The sequence below is a fragment of the Rhinichthys klamathensis genome, unplaced genomic scaffold (genome assembly GCF_029890125.1).
Source record: "Rhinichthys klamathensis goyatoka isolate OS25496 unplaced genomic scaffold, OSU_Roscu_1.1 h1tg000311l_1, whole genome shotgun sequence".
NCBI lineage: Eukaryota > Metazoa > Chordata > Actinopteri > Cypriniformes > Leuciscidae > Rhinichthys > Rhinichthys klamathensis.
In genome coordinates, this window is record NW_026606829.1 from 1,974,340 (window position 1) to 1,993,461 (window position 19,122).

The following is a 19,122-nucleotide window of genomic DNA, read 5'->3' on the forward strand; positions in this document are numbered from 1 at the left end:
CATTTCATGCTTGCGCTGTTATTCAGTACAATGAATAAAGAAAAAAAGCAATGCATATTCCAGAATAAGCATCCTTGCGCTACATTTCTTTTTAATAAATAAACAACGCAGTCACACTCAGTTAGTACACAACAGTTTTCACAGCATGACGTATCTCCAATAACTTAACGCACTGACACATCTACATAGGCTATACATAAACAATGCGTAAATTATCAGATATGTACCTTATCAAATGCTTCTCTTGTCCCTCGGCTCCATGCACCAGAATAGACGATTATTGGAAAATGACGAGAACAAGTAAAAAAGACTTTCAAATAGCAAGGTCTGTTTTCTGACTCCTCACATTAACTAAGATATGACAGTTTCTGGGATTTTTGACAATTGGTGTCTTCTGTTCCCTATAAATAGCGCAGAGTGTGCCGGTAAAGCGGTGAGGGGATAGCTAATGGTTACTTGAACGGCAAGCCGCTGATTGGCCTCGGCCCGGAGTGACGTCAGGAGGCTGTGAATAAGGCTGGCTCGTGTGCTTTCAGGAACATGCAGAACACCGGAGGCTGTTCGGGGATCGTCATCAGTCCTGCAACGAGATGTCACGCGCATTCTGTTCACACTAGCATCTTTCTTTCACCTCTTCTGTCTTACCGAGGAAAACAGCACGTTACAGAGGGACACGCACTTTTCAAACGCGTTTGGTCATTGCATCTTTCAGAGGGACGTATACAGTGGATACGTGGACATGGTAAAGTGCACTCCAGTGTCTCTGGGCTCGCGTGTCTCCTGTGTTGAAGACCGGTTGCGTTAGATGCTCGCTTATGAAAGACTTGAATGAACATCATCACCAATGCTTCACCTTGTTGACAACGGCGACTTGCTTTTTCCGCAATGATGTCCATGTCTTTGTAGCCAACGAACAGTTGGTGTTTTGAAAGATTTCTCTATGCTGGCTTCATTTGTGCATCTCAGAATTTGGGAAGGAAGAGGATGAGAAATAATGACTGACAACTGAAGCACTACCTCATGAGAAGATCCTCTTTTATCATCTTGATTTTGGACCGCTACAGGTCCATCCGCATACACAAAAGTGGTGAATATATTTAAAACTTCTTGATCTTTTCCTTTCAAACCTGTTCGCCAAGACTGATTTGGAGCATCCTTCAGCGTTACACCCCTTTCCCTCCTCTCTTTTGAAAGGGGAAAACAGGAGCAGCAGACCCTCAGGTTGTGGACACCACGGCAGTAACTGTGGGAGCACATCCAAAGACGATGGTCCACTGTGCGGGCTGCGAGAGGCCTATATTAGACAGGTTTCTCCTTAATGTTCTGGACAGAGCATGGCACATCAAGTGTGTACAATGCTGCGAGTGCAAATGTAACCTAACAGAGAAATGCTTCTCTCGAGAAGGAAAACTCTATTGCAAAAACGACTTCTTTAGGTAAGTTCCTTGTGTGAGTTCGACCTCAAGATTTTTTTTTCTGCTGTGGATCTATGTCTGTGATACATGGGAATATAATAGTTTATTTAATACGACGAGCTTCAGGGACACTGGTATAATTGTCTACAAGAACAACAGAAAAAGTTGGTCATATTTTTAACTCCAATATACAGATATAAACGGTTGCTTTGCAGCTATATGGTTAAATCATTTTATTATTTATTTATTTGAAAATTTTGTGGGTTATACATAAATTAAACCAAAAGACAACCAAATATATATCATTTTAAAATGGCACAGTTCAGTTTTAAAAGAGGTTTCACACATTTGGGAAGTAGCTTTTTCCTCAGTCACTCAAACATTTACAGTGCTACTTAAATTTGATGAAAATTGATCTGTAATAAACTTAAATTCAAAATGCTGTTAAAGCTATACATAGTGCATATATATATATACAATTTTGCATGATTTCATTAGAATTAGGACTTACATTCACACTAACATGAAGTGTGACCCTAAGTACTGTCAACAAGCCCGACTTGTTTGATTCTTTGATTAGGACGTCCATTAATTAAATGCTTGTTAATTTGAATTGTTATGCAAAATGGCGAGCAAGTACACTAATAGTCTGTGTACTCGTCCGCAGCAAGGGTTTTAAGGAAATCACACTTTGTTTACAACGAATGGCAGCCAGGGAAGCCGCAGGGATCAATGCTTTGCCAGGGTAGTTGAAAGTGTAACGCGGCCCAGTGGCCCCGCGTGTGGCTGCAGTGCTTCGAGTTAAGATGTGATAAGTGGATTTGAATAATAAACGACTTTGAGATGGAAACCCTCAGACAATGTAATCACAGACTCAGAATCAACAATCTGTACAGAGAACCACAATACACATTATTGGTCACAATGAAGTGGTGAGTATTTACTGCAATGGTGATTGTTTTGGAAGAATGTACATTTGTTACGGGTGATTATTAATTATGCTTTAATGCACATTAAAACACATGCAACATAAATCTAAATTCAAAGTATTTTTTTAGGTGTGGGCTACTAATACATAGGCCTATCTAAATATTATTTTTATTTTTTTGCGTTAACATTGCATAAACAATAACAACTGAACAAATAATTATTGTGAAATGTATATTATTCCCAAAATAAGAGTGATGATAATATAAAACATTTACGAACAAATATATATGCTATTACATCTCCCTGCTCTGGGCATAGACTATTATAACATATCCTTTTTATATTTATCTGCTATTTTACCGTGGTATAGTGACCATTTTTTTCTCGGTCTGTCCATTTGCAGGCGCTTTGGAACGAAATGCGCAGGTTGTGCTCAGGGGATCTCGCCGAATGACTTGGTCCGGAGGGCACGGAGCAAAGTCTTTCATCTGAACTGCTTCACATGCATGATGTGTAACAAGCAGCTATCAACGGGGGAGGAATTGTATATCATAGACGAAAATAAATTTGTCTGTAAAGAAGATTATTTAAGCAGCTCGAACGGAAAAGACGCCAATCTCCTTTCAGGTGAGTAAAATTAATTAGGGGAAATGATAACTGGGAATATAGCCTATATATATATATAGCCTATATATATATATATATATAGCCAATATATATGCCTATATATATATATATATATATATATATATATCACTGTACGCGTCCGTAGTTTTTTGTCCCATATTATTTCGCTATATCAAGAATACTGAACATTTAGATTAAAGATTAATATCTTTTGATGAAAACATGAAATTTTTTAGCAAATACAGACTGAACTCTCTTGAAGTCCGTTCAATATGTCTCACAAAAACCAATTATTGTATTTTTCTATATTCTTAAATAATAAAATAAGTCTTCAGACGGTGTCATGCATAGCAAATTTTGAAAAGCATCACATTTTTTTTTCTTCCAATTTCAATGTGAAATTAAGTACAGATTTTGCTGCATTAATTTTGTGGCCTATTGCAGATTAACAGCTGGCCAGTTTATTTTCTAATAATCTTTTACAGTAAACTAGTGCATTGTGACAGTTCTGTCAGCTCTAAATACCAGTGTTTCTTTGTTCTTTCTTTGTTTATTCACGTCTTCTTTTGTTTTATTGAATTTTGCGTTTCTTTCATTTTTTCATGTGGGTTTATTTATTTATTTTACATTCCATTGTTTAGTGTATAACACTTCTCTGGTCCCCATGTCTAATTCTGAGGTTTTTATTTCGACTCCTTGTCTCCGACGTCCCTTTCCACATTCAGTTACAGCTTGCAGTGACCCTAGTTTATCGCCAGATTCGCAAGACCAGCTACAGGACGATGTCAAGGATGCGGAAAGCGCAAACTTATCGGACAAAGAAACGGGTAACAATGAAAATGATGACCAGAACCTCGGAGGCAAACGGAGAGGACCGCGTACCACGATTAAAGCAAAGCAGTTGGAGACACTGAAAGCGGCATTCGCGGCGACCCCCAAACCAACCAGACACATCAGGGAGCAACTGGCGCAGGAGACGGGGCTCAACATGCGAGTTATTCAGGTAAACTTAAACACCATTACATAGGCTACATTAAAAAAAACTGTGTTTATTGGTAGCATATAATTGCTACGCTTGCTGCTAGTAATTTTGACGACAAACACGATCAGATAGGCCTACAAATACTGTTTCTTGACGAGAATTTATAGTGTGTGATTCTTAGGCATCTTGTGGTAGGCTACAAATGTCTCTTCCTGGATGAAATAGAGAAAAGCACATGCGAGCCTTCACTGTGCCTCCTTTCCAATCCTTGAGGCAAGACCATTTGAATTGAAATGAGGACACTTTTTGCTGGCATCTGTAAATATTTGGAAGTAACATTTATATGGTTAGCCTTTTTATACTTGACTCGAGAGATGGAGAGGCACGCCAGCTGGCATCAGACTGGTGAGAACGATGGGAGTCTTGGCAATGCAGCGCCATCACGTTTTGCGACCACATTTAGACATGCTGTGACGGTTCTCAGTCAAGTGGAAACGCAGAAATCTGTCCCTGTGTCTGTCAAAGTACCTCATACTAGGTGGTGTTCTGTGAGAAATTGAGAATCGATCTTTGCTTTTTCTGTCGAGTGAACGGGCGGAACAATGAGAGTCCAGCCAAGGCGCGCAGTACATTGGCGAATGTGCGCCCTCATTTACGCACGCTATATGGACTTTGTCAGCATCGTTTTAAAGATCCTCATCTTGGTCATTTTGTTCAGCGTGAGAGATCCGATAAGAACACAGATAAAGCATCATCGTCGTTAAAAGCCCCGTAATAGATTGGTGCTGCAGGGATAATGCCTTAAAATGAGACTGAACATAAGATCAAGTGGAGGGAAGGGGTTGAGATTAATAGAGTGACGAGGTTGGATATTTAAGACCGTCAGAGTAAACTATAATTAGCAAAAGGAATTCAAGGGTGGATATATAGATTGCGAAATAATAACTGCATAGAGCCGGTTAATATATCGGTAACCACCCTCCTATTAAGTATTAATTAGAGATTTGAAGTCCCCGCTGCTGCCCCCTCAGTCGAAGTAAATGGAGGGTTAAAAGATCATTAAAGTGAGGTTAGATCCGACTCTCTAACAGTGACGATAATTACGAGTAATCTTGTCACTACAATACGAATGTATTCCGTCACTTCACAGGCCTACCTCAGTAGACTGTGAAAACGCTGCTCTGACCCAATAAAAATAGTAAACGTGACATGTAAACATTAGGCCATAGTGCCAGACTGTTAGGTTTGCACATCTAGTAGGGTCTCTTATTTTAGTTTGCATGGCACTACAAATAAAATAGGCTACAAAAGTTTAAAAATGCTTTAAAGGTTTAAGTCAAACCGGTGCCAAAGGGACAGCCTAGGCCACTTAGAATAAGCCTATTTCACTAATAAATAAAATCGAATTGACCCTCTGAAAAATCGTAAAATCAACAAAAACAAATATGTTGGTATAATGCTGACCGCATTTAAACAGTGCAGTCACATACATTTACGCAAATATGTTAATATGGTTAGCATGTAATGTTTTTATTTTGGTAGTTGATAATATGATATTTGATTTTTGTTCATAGTTTATGTTTGCCCATGTTGCTGTGTACTATAACTAGGCGTGCTACTGAACGTAATGAACTACCATACTACTTCTGCAATTATTTCATCCACATACAATGCACACTGTTGGTTTTTACCTCTGAAATTAATTATTGTAACCGATTTTAGCGCACAATTTTAAAAAGATGTCCAATGCTTTTTTTGCCCATGTTCTCTAGGTATGGTTTCAGAACCGGCGGTCTAAAGAGCGGCGCATGAAACAGCTGAGCGCGCTCGGCGCGAGGAGACACGCGTTCTTCCGGAGTCCGAGAAGAATGCGAACGCTCGTGGACAGACTCGAGCCTGGAGAATTAATTCCAAACGGCCCGTTTTCATACTATGGAGGTAGGATATAATGCCTTATTATAGATTTATCAATATCAAACCTTTGTCTGAAATATGTAGGCTATTTCTGTCTCGCGTTGGTTTCATTTGTTTCGCCTCATCAGAAGCGACATATTTTATATCTGTTAGTTTGTGTTTTAAATTTAAATGGGACAGTTTTTTTAGTTTTGTAATTTGACTGGGCTTCCTGAACATATAGCTACTGTCTAATTTTTCCTGTTGTCCATCTGTTTAAAATGCTTTGATATTGTGGAAACAGTTGTTTGATATTTGTTGTGTTGCTCTTTTAAGAACTTTTTAATGCTTTTTACTTTACTTTTAATCCACAATAGCGTGTATGTTCCATGTGTCGATTTTATTCAGTGTAGTTTATTTTTATTTCACTTTTTATTTGACCCAAGTGTGTTGGGTGTATATATATATATAGCCTATATATATATATATATATATATATATATATATATATATATATATATATAAGAAAAGTTCTGTTACACAAATCTGTGGTCTTTTCACTATCAGTGGTTTTGAATGTTGATTTAAAAAAGGTTTTTTAAACCCACTTACATTAGGATAAAAGGATGTGTATTTTTTGTTATTCCTACTAAAATCCTAATATATTTCTGCTGTAGCTGTTGGGTAAACAAATTGAATCTAAATGTATGACTGTCAGTTTCTTTAAAGGCACATACTCGATGACAATTTCCCTGAGATACATGAACTGAAGTAGAAACTGTGATAACTAGCCCCAGTTTCCCCCTATATATTTGAAAATAATTTAATAGGTTCTCCTCCATATGCATAAAACAAAGCAGTTATTGTTATATATACTCTATCATATCAATAACAGCTTGTTTCATAAGTTTTCAGCTGTTCAGAAAGGCGAAGCCTTCCTCGCTGTAATTAGCAAAGCTTTGTTCTCCCCACCCAGCTACATTTGTGATTTCAGTGTAACATGTTCTGTGACTAATGTGGCGTATTGAGATTTATTCCAAAGAACGACACACTACATACTCTCAGAATTTTTAAACAAGGAGTTTCCGCCTGCTCTTTGTTTCCAAATCTAAACCGAAATTCTTTTATCCTTCGTGTATCTACAGATTATCAGAGCGAGTACTACGGCCCGGGAGGGAATTACGACTTCTTTCCCCAAGGCCCTCCATCTTCACAGGCCCAGACTCCAGTAGACCTCCCCTTCGTTCCTTCGTCAGGACCCACCGGTACCCCGCTAGGGGGCATGGACCATCCTATCCCCGGCCACCATCCGTCCAGTGAAGTACAGCGCTTTTCAGATATCATGTCTCACCACCCAGGGGACTCGCCCAGTCCAGAGCCAGGGATACCTGGGCCCCTGCACAGTATGTCCTCAGATGTTTTTGGACCTAGTCCGTCCTTTACATCCCTCTCCCTCAACGGCACCGGATACAGCAACCACCTCTCCCACCCTCCATCAGAAATGAACGAGGGCACGGTCTGGTAGCTCCTGTGAACGGACATTTCAGCAGAGAGAAATTATGATAAACAGAGGAGGGAGGGAGGGAACAGGGACACTGGCCGCACATTCTGGTTATCATTTTTGTCCTTTCCCCCCTTTTTTCCATGTCATAAATGTGGTGGGACAGCTCACAGAGAGAGCAGCAGAGGGCAGCATGGGCATTGACATTTATCTTCTTGAACTCATTGTGTTGATGTTCCGTTTCCTTCTTTCTTTCTTTATCCCAAGTCCGAACTCAAGAAGAGAAAGAATTTATACTGTTGACCAGGTCGCTGTATGAACTCCCAGCACAGCAGAGTCCCTCCAGAAGCTCAATACGTATCACCGGTTAAATCGCCGCTCTAAAACAGCGATAGCGACACATTAACAGCGTCAGCTACCGTCAAAGACTTGTCAGCTTTACAGAGAAACACCCAAGGCGGCTGATCTAACGCTAACCTGCAATGTTGACTCCAGGAAAGATCTAAGCCGTCAGACTAATTTATTTATTTGAAAACTCCTCAGACCTCCTTGCCTTTCAAGGCTCTGCCATACTGACACTTAAACAACCTTTTCGACACTAAATATGTTTCTGAAGGCCAGGGAGAAAAAGCTTTTTTTTCTCTCTTTCTGGGCATATCCTGTTTTTGTTCCCCAAGAATTCCACCAAATCTGAAGAAGTTAGCCTTCAAAAGGCAAAATGTTGAAATGTGTACGGATGGTGAACCCTTTATTTAATGGAAGAGAACTTGAAATGTTGATAAATGAAGTCTACCTTCTAAAATTATTTTAACAAGGGTCTGAAAGGGACATAGAACAGTCAACTGTTTACGTAATATATTTAATTCAGGAGTTAAAAGTATCAACCATGATTTAGAACCTCTTGATCCAGAAAAAAATGTTCCAAGCAACCAACCAAACTTTTGTATTGATTTTATTTATATTGTATGATGGAAGTTTGCTGGGGTTGTGGTTCACTGTGCTAGTTTGTACAAAATGTTGTTTACAAAAACAAAAAAAACAAAAAAAATGGAAAAAAAAAACAAGTAGACAGTTGCCAAATAAAAACATAGCACAAATACTGTAAAAGTGCTTTGCACCATTATCTGCAGAACGTGTTGAAACAAAGTGTAAGTGTTTAAAAAACAATAAGAAGTATTGACTTCTTAATTTTTTTAGTCTGCTGAAAAAACATTCATAAATTGTTAATATAACATACTTAGACCTACAAGTTTTATTTTTGTGTCTTTAAAGGAAAATCCAAACTATTGAAATTGATGGTCAAATGTGCAGCAAGCAGCTGCTACTTTCTTTAAATATCAAATTCTCATGGTATGTCTTTTATTGTTCTAATAAACCTAAGCTTACGTGACCTCCAGTGCATATTAGACCATTCACTGTATAAATACGACATGTTGACAAATTTGTGAGTTTTTAATAAAATTAGAAAATATGAAATTCGGATGATAGGTGCTTTTCCTTGGACTAGCTGAGATTATAACCATCTAAATACAGGCGCTTTCTGAGAAATATGGCTTCCGAAGAATATTCCCCAACTGTAATCTCTCAGGATGAACATGACATGGTGGAGGACATCACATAACCCTCACAAGGCTGTCTTGACTGCAATATGTACAAAAAATCCTCGTGTAAAGATGTCCTTTCATGATACGGCATTTCACAATACTATAACAAAGCATCATTTACTCAGCGATCAAATCAGCTAAATCAAATGTTTTAAAATGATGTCCTATGATTATGGGTGTTCTCACCTTTTCACTTTGAGATATACTGTAAATGGAAAGTCAAAACTGTGTTGTTTTGGGAAAAATAACATTTCTAGTTTTTATGGCACTTAATTCACACTTTGACCAGATTTTTATGTTATACTACTGAATTTTTGATACAATATTTTGTATATCTTCATCATAAATTCACCATCTCTTTCCTTTTCATCTTGGCTGTGCAAGAAAAACTGACAAGTTCCTATATTTTAAACATATTCAGTATCTATAAGGGGCCAGATGACAAAGAATCATAACTTTTCAAGAACAGTCCTTTCACAGCGCATTAGAAGCATTGTGGAAATCTTAAAAGATGACATAGACGTTGCAACACCTTGGCATCCGAGACAATAGATATATGGAGAAACAAGTTCAGAAGAGACAACCTCATCACTGAACTGATCTCATTTCATATCATATCTCAGTTCATAACAAAAGAGTCAGATGAGATTCAGTTGATTTGACTCTCTGTGGGGAGCGTATGTGGGAGGAATCCTTCACAGGTACGGAGGCCAGGAAGACGGCATCAAATTGAGCTTGCTATCTGGGGGAAAAGCCTTTATCTCATTGCAGTGTGTGGTTTTAGTGTGAAGGAGCCCAGCGGTGCCCCTGCTGCACCCAGCACATAATCCACTATGAATTAATCATGGTCCTGAGAGTTAAACAGGCCTGCGGGCCCTCCTGAGCCCGGGGCTTAACCACACCGCTGACTCCATGCTCTGTCACCCGGGAGGCCAAAGCTCTTTAAATTCAAATCTCATATTGATTGAACATCGACTATTGGTTCGGCCTGACCTTGTCGACACATTAAATATAAATGTTTGAAAGGCGTTTTTAAATGCCGTTTTTTTTTTTTTTAATCTAGAGAGCAATGATTTGAATACAGACATACATCGTAATGTCAAAGTTTTGATGTGGTGGTCGGTTGGAAGTGATGGGGATTATGTAACTTAATACACACAGGATGTGTATTCCATGCATAGTTTATTAACTGAGGGATTTCTCTCTCTGTTGTTGTTATTGATTCCAAAGCTTATCAAGACTTGACAACTGCATTTTAAATATGTCTTGTAAAAAGGAGAGATGTTTAAAACACAAAACATCTATTTCAATCATTCAGCTCTCTAATGTGCATACCACGAATCCAATGACATACAATGGACATGTTAGCTGTTTTTCATTCTGGCAAAGACATCTGAAGAAAAAACTGAATCATGTGTGAACATCCATTTATAGCAAGCATTTATTTCCCCAACATAGGCTCATTGGAAAAGCGAATTGTATGTACCTATACATATAATTCACTGCCGTTTCCATCTTATAGCACTAGTAAAGCGCCAACAATTTCTTAAATTTCTTTTCACACAGATTACATTCGATTGATTTCTCAGTACAGTGAATCGGTTCAAGAGACTAAAGGTATGTTTGGGGGTTTCTTTCGTTGAGTCCACTTTTAGATACAGTATATTGATTGATTTAATGATTCTGCTTTGTATCAGAAAGATAGATGTTACAGATGACAGGATATAGGAAATATGTAGCATGTCAAGAATTCAAATACTAGATTTCCAAATCTGGTCATGCAGTTTAAGAATTTATGTTTAAGTAATAATGAATAGTGAATATTTAAAATGCTATATGGACTTATGAGTTTGCTAGAGTAATACAAAGAAATTAGAATTGATGCAGATGTTGTTATTCTACAATCAAACAAACAATGACATAGTGTGTAAACCGTTTCATTTAAAGTGTTTATTATTGCTTATCAGACAAAAACAAGACAGAATTTTAAAGATAGTCATCAAAATGCAGAATAAATCAGACATCTTTTTGCCCTTTTGCGATATGATTTTTCCATATCAAATGAGTGAGGAAAGATAAACACTAATGAGATTACAAAGATTTTATAATTTGAGTGTGTCGTAGTGTGGCAAATCATATTTGTAAGGCTATACTACGCTGGTCCTGTTAAGTTATACTGCACACATAATTAATTATATTTTCTATTTAACCCTAAATCTATTTTCATGTGGAAAGTTTGTTCATTGAATAAAGCAATGTCAGTTTTACAGCGGGATTGGTCAGGCCTCACAATCAAGATCTCATTAAATCTAGCAATAAATCAAGTTTCAAAATAAACATGTTTATTTCAGTGACAACCCATTGGGTCTATAATATTACAAACTTAAATCCTGATGATATGGAGAGACAAAATCAGTAAACCTTACTCAATAATGACTAAGTCGCTGCTTGATTGTTAAGCAAAAGATTTCTCTATTTTTTTTTTAAACATTTTGAACTGTATTTGCATTTGTATTTGAGTTCTATTCTCGATAATGAGAAATTGCTCAGCTAATTGTTGATCAGCTCATTAATAGTTCGCTAAATGTTAATGATTACTTATTTGATGGCTGATCATAATAATACCAAATTCCAGATATATGCTCTAGTGCTGCATATCTAAATTTCTATAAGCAGAATTAGTCAGATGTATGCAAAAAGTTCTTGAGAGGGTCTTAGAAATGGGCAGAAGTCACCCAAAACAAATGTGGCCTTTTCTCTGGAAAACCACCAGCATGAATATTGTTTCACATTTTTAAACATTCATTCCAATTAAAGCGGCCTTGTGCGAGTGCAGCCATGCGGCGCTGTTATTCAATTCCATCAAAATGAATGAACCAGTGGCATGCAACCATGCAGTTAACAGGAATTAAAACTACAGGCAAGATGACAGATTACAGAGGAAATTGAGTGGTGTACGCCGAATGTGCGTGGCTTTGTTGTTGTATTTTACCTGTGTATGGTAGGAAATGTGCATGCATGCATATCAACATCCGCTCAGATCCATACAGTCCAGTTGCACCTCATATAGACAAATGGCATCTTACGTCTGGTAATATATGTGTGAAGGTGCATTTAGAACGAGTAAAACATTAATGTGTAAAATCACTTGATATTGTACAATGCTGAATATTTCGATGAATGTCCACGCAGTGCAGACTAAAAAGCCATCCACACGTTTCACCTCGGCTCTGACTGAACGTCCCGTAGACTGAGTAGTAGCCATGCAATTAATTAAAAACAAAAGCTGGAAACAATTAATCAGCTTGGAATCCCCTCCTCTTTATAGACCTTATTATGAGGATGACTGGATAAGAGAGATCTATGAAATGTAATTTATGAAAACTGAGGCTGCAGAAGGTTTACTCAAACGATCCCTGTCTTTTCTTCTTCTTTTTTTCTGCAGAGCTATACTAACAAGGAAAACTCCCAAAGCAATGGGAGAAAAAGATTCGACAGCCATTGCTATGCTATTCATGCCTCGAGCTCTTCTGTCCGCGTGTGCTACCCAAGGTCACCACACAATGGCACTGTCCACACCTCTGTTCAGAGAACAATACACTGCTCGAAAACATAAAGAACATTTTAAAATCTCAGCAACTGAATCTAGGAAAGATTGACTAAAACTGAGGCAGTTTTCTACGGCATGTGTGGTAATCATCACCTTTAATTTGCAGGGAAATCGTGTTGTTTTGAATACCCGTGTTTGTTTATTTCAATTACAGGCATTAGGCGAGAGATGGGCCACTCCAGCCTGTCATCATATAGACTCATGTGCCGTTATTTGTGCTCTGATTAGCTCCAAGTGGCCGAGGAGAGCTCTGTGAGAAGCACTTGGATGCTTCTATTGGTCTGTAGGGGAACAACATGTTCTTGATTTGTGTTTCAAGCAGGGGAAAGGGCTGCGTTTAAAAGGATAATGTCAGGCAGGCTTTCATTTTACTGCCTTTTCACCTCTGTGTCACAAACAAACACGCTTTTCTGTCTGCATGATGTGGTGCCATCACACAGCCATTCAGTTCACACGAGAGCAACTGTTTAAATGCTTCTTCTGTTGCATTATTGTCCTCAGTCAGGCATTCTTCATGTCTTTACTTCGTCAATATGGCAACTAGAGGAAAAATGAAACGTCAGGCAAAGCAAATGGTGAGCTCAGAGACCACAGCGAAGACTGATACAAACATATCTGACAAACACATTTGAACTGTAACTATGTTCTGTGAGATAACAGTAATGGGCTTTCATGGCAATGAGTGTGCGGACTGTAATTTATAATTGTCTAATGATATTTATACAAGATGCTTTTGGTGTGGAGCAACAAAACGCTTTATTTTACACTGAACAAAGCATTAATCAAAGTGCAGCTGAGAATCAACGGTTTGTCATCAACCTTGTTGTAGAAAGGTGCATATTCATTTTTGTGAAAGAAATTAATACTTCAATACAGCAAGGATGCATTCAATTGATCAAAAGTGACAGTAAAGGCATGCAACAAAATATTTTTATTTCAAATAAATGCTGTTCTGTTGAACTTTCTATTCATCAAAATAAAACGTATCATGGTTTCCACAGAAATATTAAGAAGCTCAACTGTTTTCAACATTGATAATAATAAGAAATGTTTCTTGAGAACAGAATCGGCATATTAGACTGATTTCTGAAGGATCATGTGACACAGAAGACTGAAGTAGTTTGCCATCACAGGAATAAATTACATTTTAAAATAGAAAATAGTTGTTTTATATTGCAAATAAAATTCCACAATATTATTGTTGTTAACGTATTTTGATCAAATAAATGGTGCCTTGATGAGCATAAGAGACTTCTTTCAAAAACATTTTCCCACACTTTTCCTTATATGACTTTCTGTTCTATAATCACGGTCAAGATTTGAGTTTGCATTAGTTGTGGTAAAAATATATATCATGAATGGTTTCTTGTGTTAAATGCAATCTATACCAAAAAAAAAAAAAAAAAGCAAACAAATATCATAATGTCATTTTTTAATAGGATAGGATTTGGGATTTTATGTTCTGTTTGGTGTGCATGTAAATACAAAATACACCTTTACATAGGACATGTCTATGACAGCATGGACAGCACATGGTCTCTTTCACCTCAGATAAATCATGATTGATTAGCATCTGGATTCTAGCAGATTTCACCACAGTCTCTCTCACACTTTTGCATTAATAAAACACTGTTTTAGTATGTTGTGGCAGCAGAGGCTGTGTCCTAAAGCAGCCAGTTCTGGTTGATGATTTACAGCAAAATTGCTTGTAAATTGAAGAAGAAACTGTTTTGCAGACCTGGCAGCTTTCAAGCCCTGCTACCATTTGTCACCCAGCATTTCCTTTTGTGTATAGCACAGGAATTAATTAGCTGGTGCTGCCGGAAAAGTTTACGGCCATTATTTATGGGAGATGAAATGTCTTGGACAGAAGCCTCTCTCTGGCCCTCTATTTTTTCCCCCTCCGTTGTGGTTGTTTTTAAACTTTTGTCTCACAACATCAATTTAGATTTTGTCAGCTGTAGGTTTTCTCTGACAGGTTCATGCTGGTGTGTCCATAAAAGTGACTCAGTGATTACTGCTGCACGGTGACTTAAAATACTGACACACACCGCTATGTAATGCCGTACGCTGTAAACACACAAGCGGTAGCTTGTGAGAGAATTTGGTTACACATTCTTTTAAGGTGTCATTGTTACAATGTAATTATACATTAAAGTACTGAGTAATAATAATTAACAACATATACTATAGGGTTAGGGTAGGATTAGGATTTGGGATTTGGTTAAGAAGAGTTAGTTGCATGTAATTATGCATAATTTACTGTTATTACTACTGTACATGTAACATATGTAACAAGGACACTATATAATAAAGTGTTACAGAGGATTTCACTCTGTTCTACACGCCATTTCATTTCCCACCTATCTTCCTTATCAAAATCAGGAAATTGATTTTAAAGCACATTAACTTTGTGTGTCATATGTAAACTTCACATTTTTATCACATTTAGCAATATTCCCCAATATTAGGCATCTATAGGAAATATTTCATTTCCAGATGGCGTAATCTTACATTAGTTGAGCCAGTTGTGGATTCACTGAGCCCAGAACTTGAATGACAGTCAGGCAATGTGCAAAGAGTCAATGGGCACAGCGTATGTATACCCACATTTCCACATCTTTATGTCATTTATCACAAGACTAGTTTACAATTTAAATCTCTATCCTAACCGTAGCATTCACGCGGGCCTTTCGTCTCATGCCAAGGAGCGTAATGTCAGGATTTCTATTGTGGCGGCGGATGTGATAATCTGCTCTTTTTTCTCCAAAGCGTCCCCCTTGTGGTGCGGCACGGAGCCCGCAGCATTCCCGATAATCACTCATGCCTCTTTGTAATCAATGCCCACAGAAATAGGATTCCTTTGGCCGATGGCAATTAATAAATTTGTGTCCTTTTTTAACACTAGTGAGCTGAGCTTGAAATTACCAGTGACTGGCTTCTCCTCATTTGCATATTTATTGCAGCACGGAAAAAAATTCCGGGGAATGATTGATGTGGAGCCTGCCTACTGAATCCCAAACAGCATATTATTATGGGGAGGGAGGGGGGGGAGAGGGGGGGGGGGGGGGGGATGCCAGCGTACAGTTGATTAAAGTTGAAGACGGTGGGATCGCTTGCCGACACTTTTTTTCCCTTCCTTTTTGTTTCCCCTCCCGTTTCTTCATATCTTTGGAGATGGCGGGCGTAAGAATTAAAAGCATATTTTAATGGATGTTGACAAGAAGTGAACTAACAAAAGCCCAAGCAAAGGATTTGCTTGAAAAGATTCAATCAAACATGTTTGCTGGGATTAATTGTGGGTGGAGGCGGAAGATGGTGGGCTCTGTGTTGGGCTTGAATGAGGTTGATTGTTTCTGGGGTCACCTGCGCCGATTTCCTCTGTCATTTTGAGTGATAATTTGGAAATGTCCTATGATTGTAGCTAAAGAGCTAAACCCCTTCGTCGCACCACCCCCTTCTCATCTCCATCCTATTGAAATAGTTCTGTTTGTGTGGAGGTGAATGGTAGAGTTAAAACAGGCCCTTCCTATTCTAATTGGACGACTGTATCTAAATGAATTCATACATCCAGGGCTTTTGTAAAAGGTTTCTTTGGATATGATAATTTGTGACCTGCTCCATCATTTTAAGTCGTTTTGACTCACAAATACATTTAGAGTTTTCTGCAATGAATGAAAGTCTCGTCTCCAAACCATTGTCGAGATAAATCATAGCCCACAATAAATGGTGGCTATTGTAAAAACTTGAAAATGGTCTCTAAATAACAATATATTAAAGTTTCCAGCAATGTTCTTCTCCAAAGTTCTTATTTCTAGCAAACTAACCGGCTTCAGACATTTACTGTATCTTTCAGCATACCATGATGTTCATTCATGTTTATTTCGTGCTATAACTAGCTAACGAACGAGTTACAGACACTGAATGACTTTCCTGTGGTAAATGAAAACGTCTTTTCACGGATTGCGTGATTACATGAAGGATTATACATTTCATTAAGTTGTACTGTATCTTTCAACATACCTTCTAATGTTCATTTCGTGTTTATTTCATGCTATAACCAGTAGTAAAGCGGAACAGATGATCGGTTCACGTGCCGCTTGATTTACTGAGGCGAATAGCGATCTGTCACACCACATTAAAAAGCACCAAAACGACATTCTTTCTTGATTTCCAAAACATTGACACAATTTGGACAGAACTTTTTTTTTCTTTGCATTAATCGGCTCATTGCGGCATCCGTCTCGCAATGATAGCGCACGTCACATTTGTGTGGTAACTTGATGAAGTCTATTGTGTGTGCTCAGAGAATCAGGTCTGCTGGCCACGTGCTGAAGGAGCTCTCTTCACCCATAAAACTTCCTCAGAAGTGTGCAGCAAAGTCGGATTTGTGCCGGTGAGTGCGTGCACAGCAAATTGGCAGCTACATCAAATTATTCCCGCATTAAGACCCGCTCGCCGTAATCCACTGCAGGGCCCTGCCGCCCCTCCCCCAACTTGTAACTTTTGTCAACGTAAACTGCAGATTTCATGCTCTGCCATTAATCTGTCGGATTATGGGTGCAGTTCAGGAGGACTTATATTTTAATGAATTCCTTTCCTAGCTTAACTAGAGGGGGTGGAGTTTGAGAGGGAAAGGGGCCCCGGTTGGACACAGGTTGGCTCCTCATCCTTCAACAACCCCCCCAATCGCATGTGTATATGTGTGAGTGTGCTCACACATGTGTACGGCTGCGTCTGTGTGAGTGCCCCCCACTGTCGGCCCCCTCTCAGCATCTGGAGTGCTGTCACGCAGGGAGACGGCGAAGCACTCCATGGTGCTGACACCTCCTCACACATAGACGACAATCCTCCGCGCCACAATAAATTGAATGTCTCGAGGAGCAGCATTTGTAAAACAAGACAAATAATGAATTATTGTTACAGCAGACTCTTCACCCCCTTCCCTTCAGATGCGCCTGTGCATATCTGCACTCCATTTCTGTTTGTTGCCTCCTTGCTTTCGCCATCCATCTAAGTATCTCTCTATCTCTCTCCCCATATACTGTGCCTCTCTATCTGCATGCTGTCACAGTTTGCTGTAGTCTCTGTCGCTGTCTGCCGCTATCTGTGCTGCAAGCCTGCCCTGCCCCATCCCTCCTCCCCATCCCTAACTGCTGTCCTGGTCTGTCACTGTATGGCCAAAATGAATTAGGCACAAGCCTGAGAGATGCGTATGTGGGAATAGTGGCCTATCTTGCTGTCTGTGTTTAAATCATTCATTATGCTGTTACCAAATTCTCATTTTCTTCTAGCCAAACACTGGGTTGTTGTTGTTCACACATTAGTAACAGGAAATGGATCTACTGAATCCCACACAATATATTAAAGTGCAGTCACACTAGACTTTGAGGAAACACAAGTGCACATGCTGCATATATCTACGAATTTGTATAGAAAAAGATGTTTGACAGATTTAACTCTTCACTCAATACAAACAATACAAACAGATTTTTTGCAGTGTTGCAGGAAACTGGTGAAAACATTAAGATTTGATTGATATAAGATATGATATATGATATAACATTATAAATGATACAAAATAATATAAATAATAAAAAAATCATTTTCAATATTTTGAATTCTGCTAATAACGTTAAATACATTTAAAAAATATATATATTTTGAACATTATTAATAGTAATTTGTTATGTATTATGCATTAAAACTGCAAAAAGCTTGACATAAAATCCTGTCAGCAATATTCTTTGTGGGCTTATTTCACATGCTCCAATCCCACACCTTTAATATCACATCCCACAAGGACTACTGGAGAGGGGGAAAAAAAGAAGGAATTTGCACAGTACATTTTTCCTTGGGATAATTTTGGAATTTATGTTGTTTTATGTTTCGGCTCTGATTCTAACATCAAAAACACCTAGACTCCTCCTGTGTTAAAAAAGCTGCTACAATGGGCTCCAGTCTTAGACAAAATACACCCATTTTCTTCTCCGCCAAGCAACGCTGTGGAACTCTACTGCCCAAGCATTTGACAACCCCGCTGCTTGACGCCCAAATCAACACGGCAAGATATACGGCTGGAGGCCAGTGCAAATTTGCATGGAACATCTCTGACTACTTAATTCTGCTTTGATCTCCGTTTCCTGAAGAGGGGATTGTCTGCTCTACTGTGTGGAAACACTTTTGTGTGAGTCAGTGTGCTGTATATCATTCACCCTATGAAGAATCCCAAGCTTTGCCTCTTTTTAGTCACTCTGTTTCCTCCCTCTGTTACTCTCTTTCACTCGCTTTTCTGCCTCTCACTTTCTCACTCTTTGACTCCAGCGAGCTTTAATGCCTTTTCTTCAAGGACAAGCATCTACTGCACATCATCTGAATAAGACTTTGAGTCAGCATGCCCTCCTGGGGCTTAAGTCCAGCCAAATGCCCCTGAGGCCTGTTTTAACACCAGGCTACTTTTGTCAATAAATATTAATACTGGAACCAAGTACATACTGTCCTGCAGCCACATTCATTGAGCTCCTTTCTCGCTGTGACTGTGGGAAAAGGCAGTGGCATGG

The 19,122-nt window shown here is 38.7% G+C and overlaps 1 protein-coding gene across 1 annotated transcript; it reads left to right on the forward strand.

Annotated features, from left to right (window-relative positions):
• Positions 1–454: 454 nt before the first annotated feature.
• lhx1a (LIM homeobox 1a) lies at positions 455–8,738 on the forward strand. Its single transcript, XM_056271177.1, has 6 exons — positions 455–1,087; positions 1,195–1,436; positions 2,749–2,972; positions 3,698–3,975; positions 5,727–5,892; positions 6,993–8,738. Exons 2-6 carry the CDS (start codon positions 1,267–1,269, stop codon positions 7,370–7,372), a joined length of 1,218 nt encoding a protein of 405 aa, XP_056127152.1. The 5' UTR covers positions 455–1,087; positions 1,195–1,266; the 3' UTR covers positions 7,373–8,738.
• Positions 8,739–19,122: the final 10,384 nt, after the last annotated feature.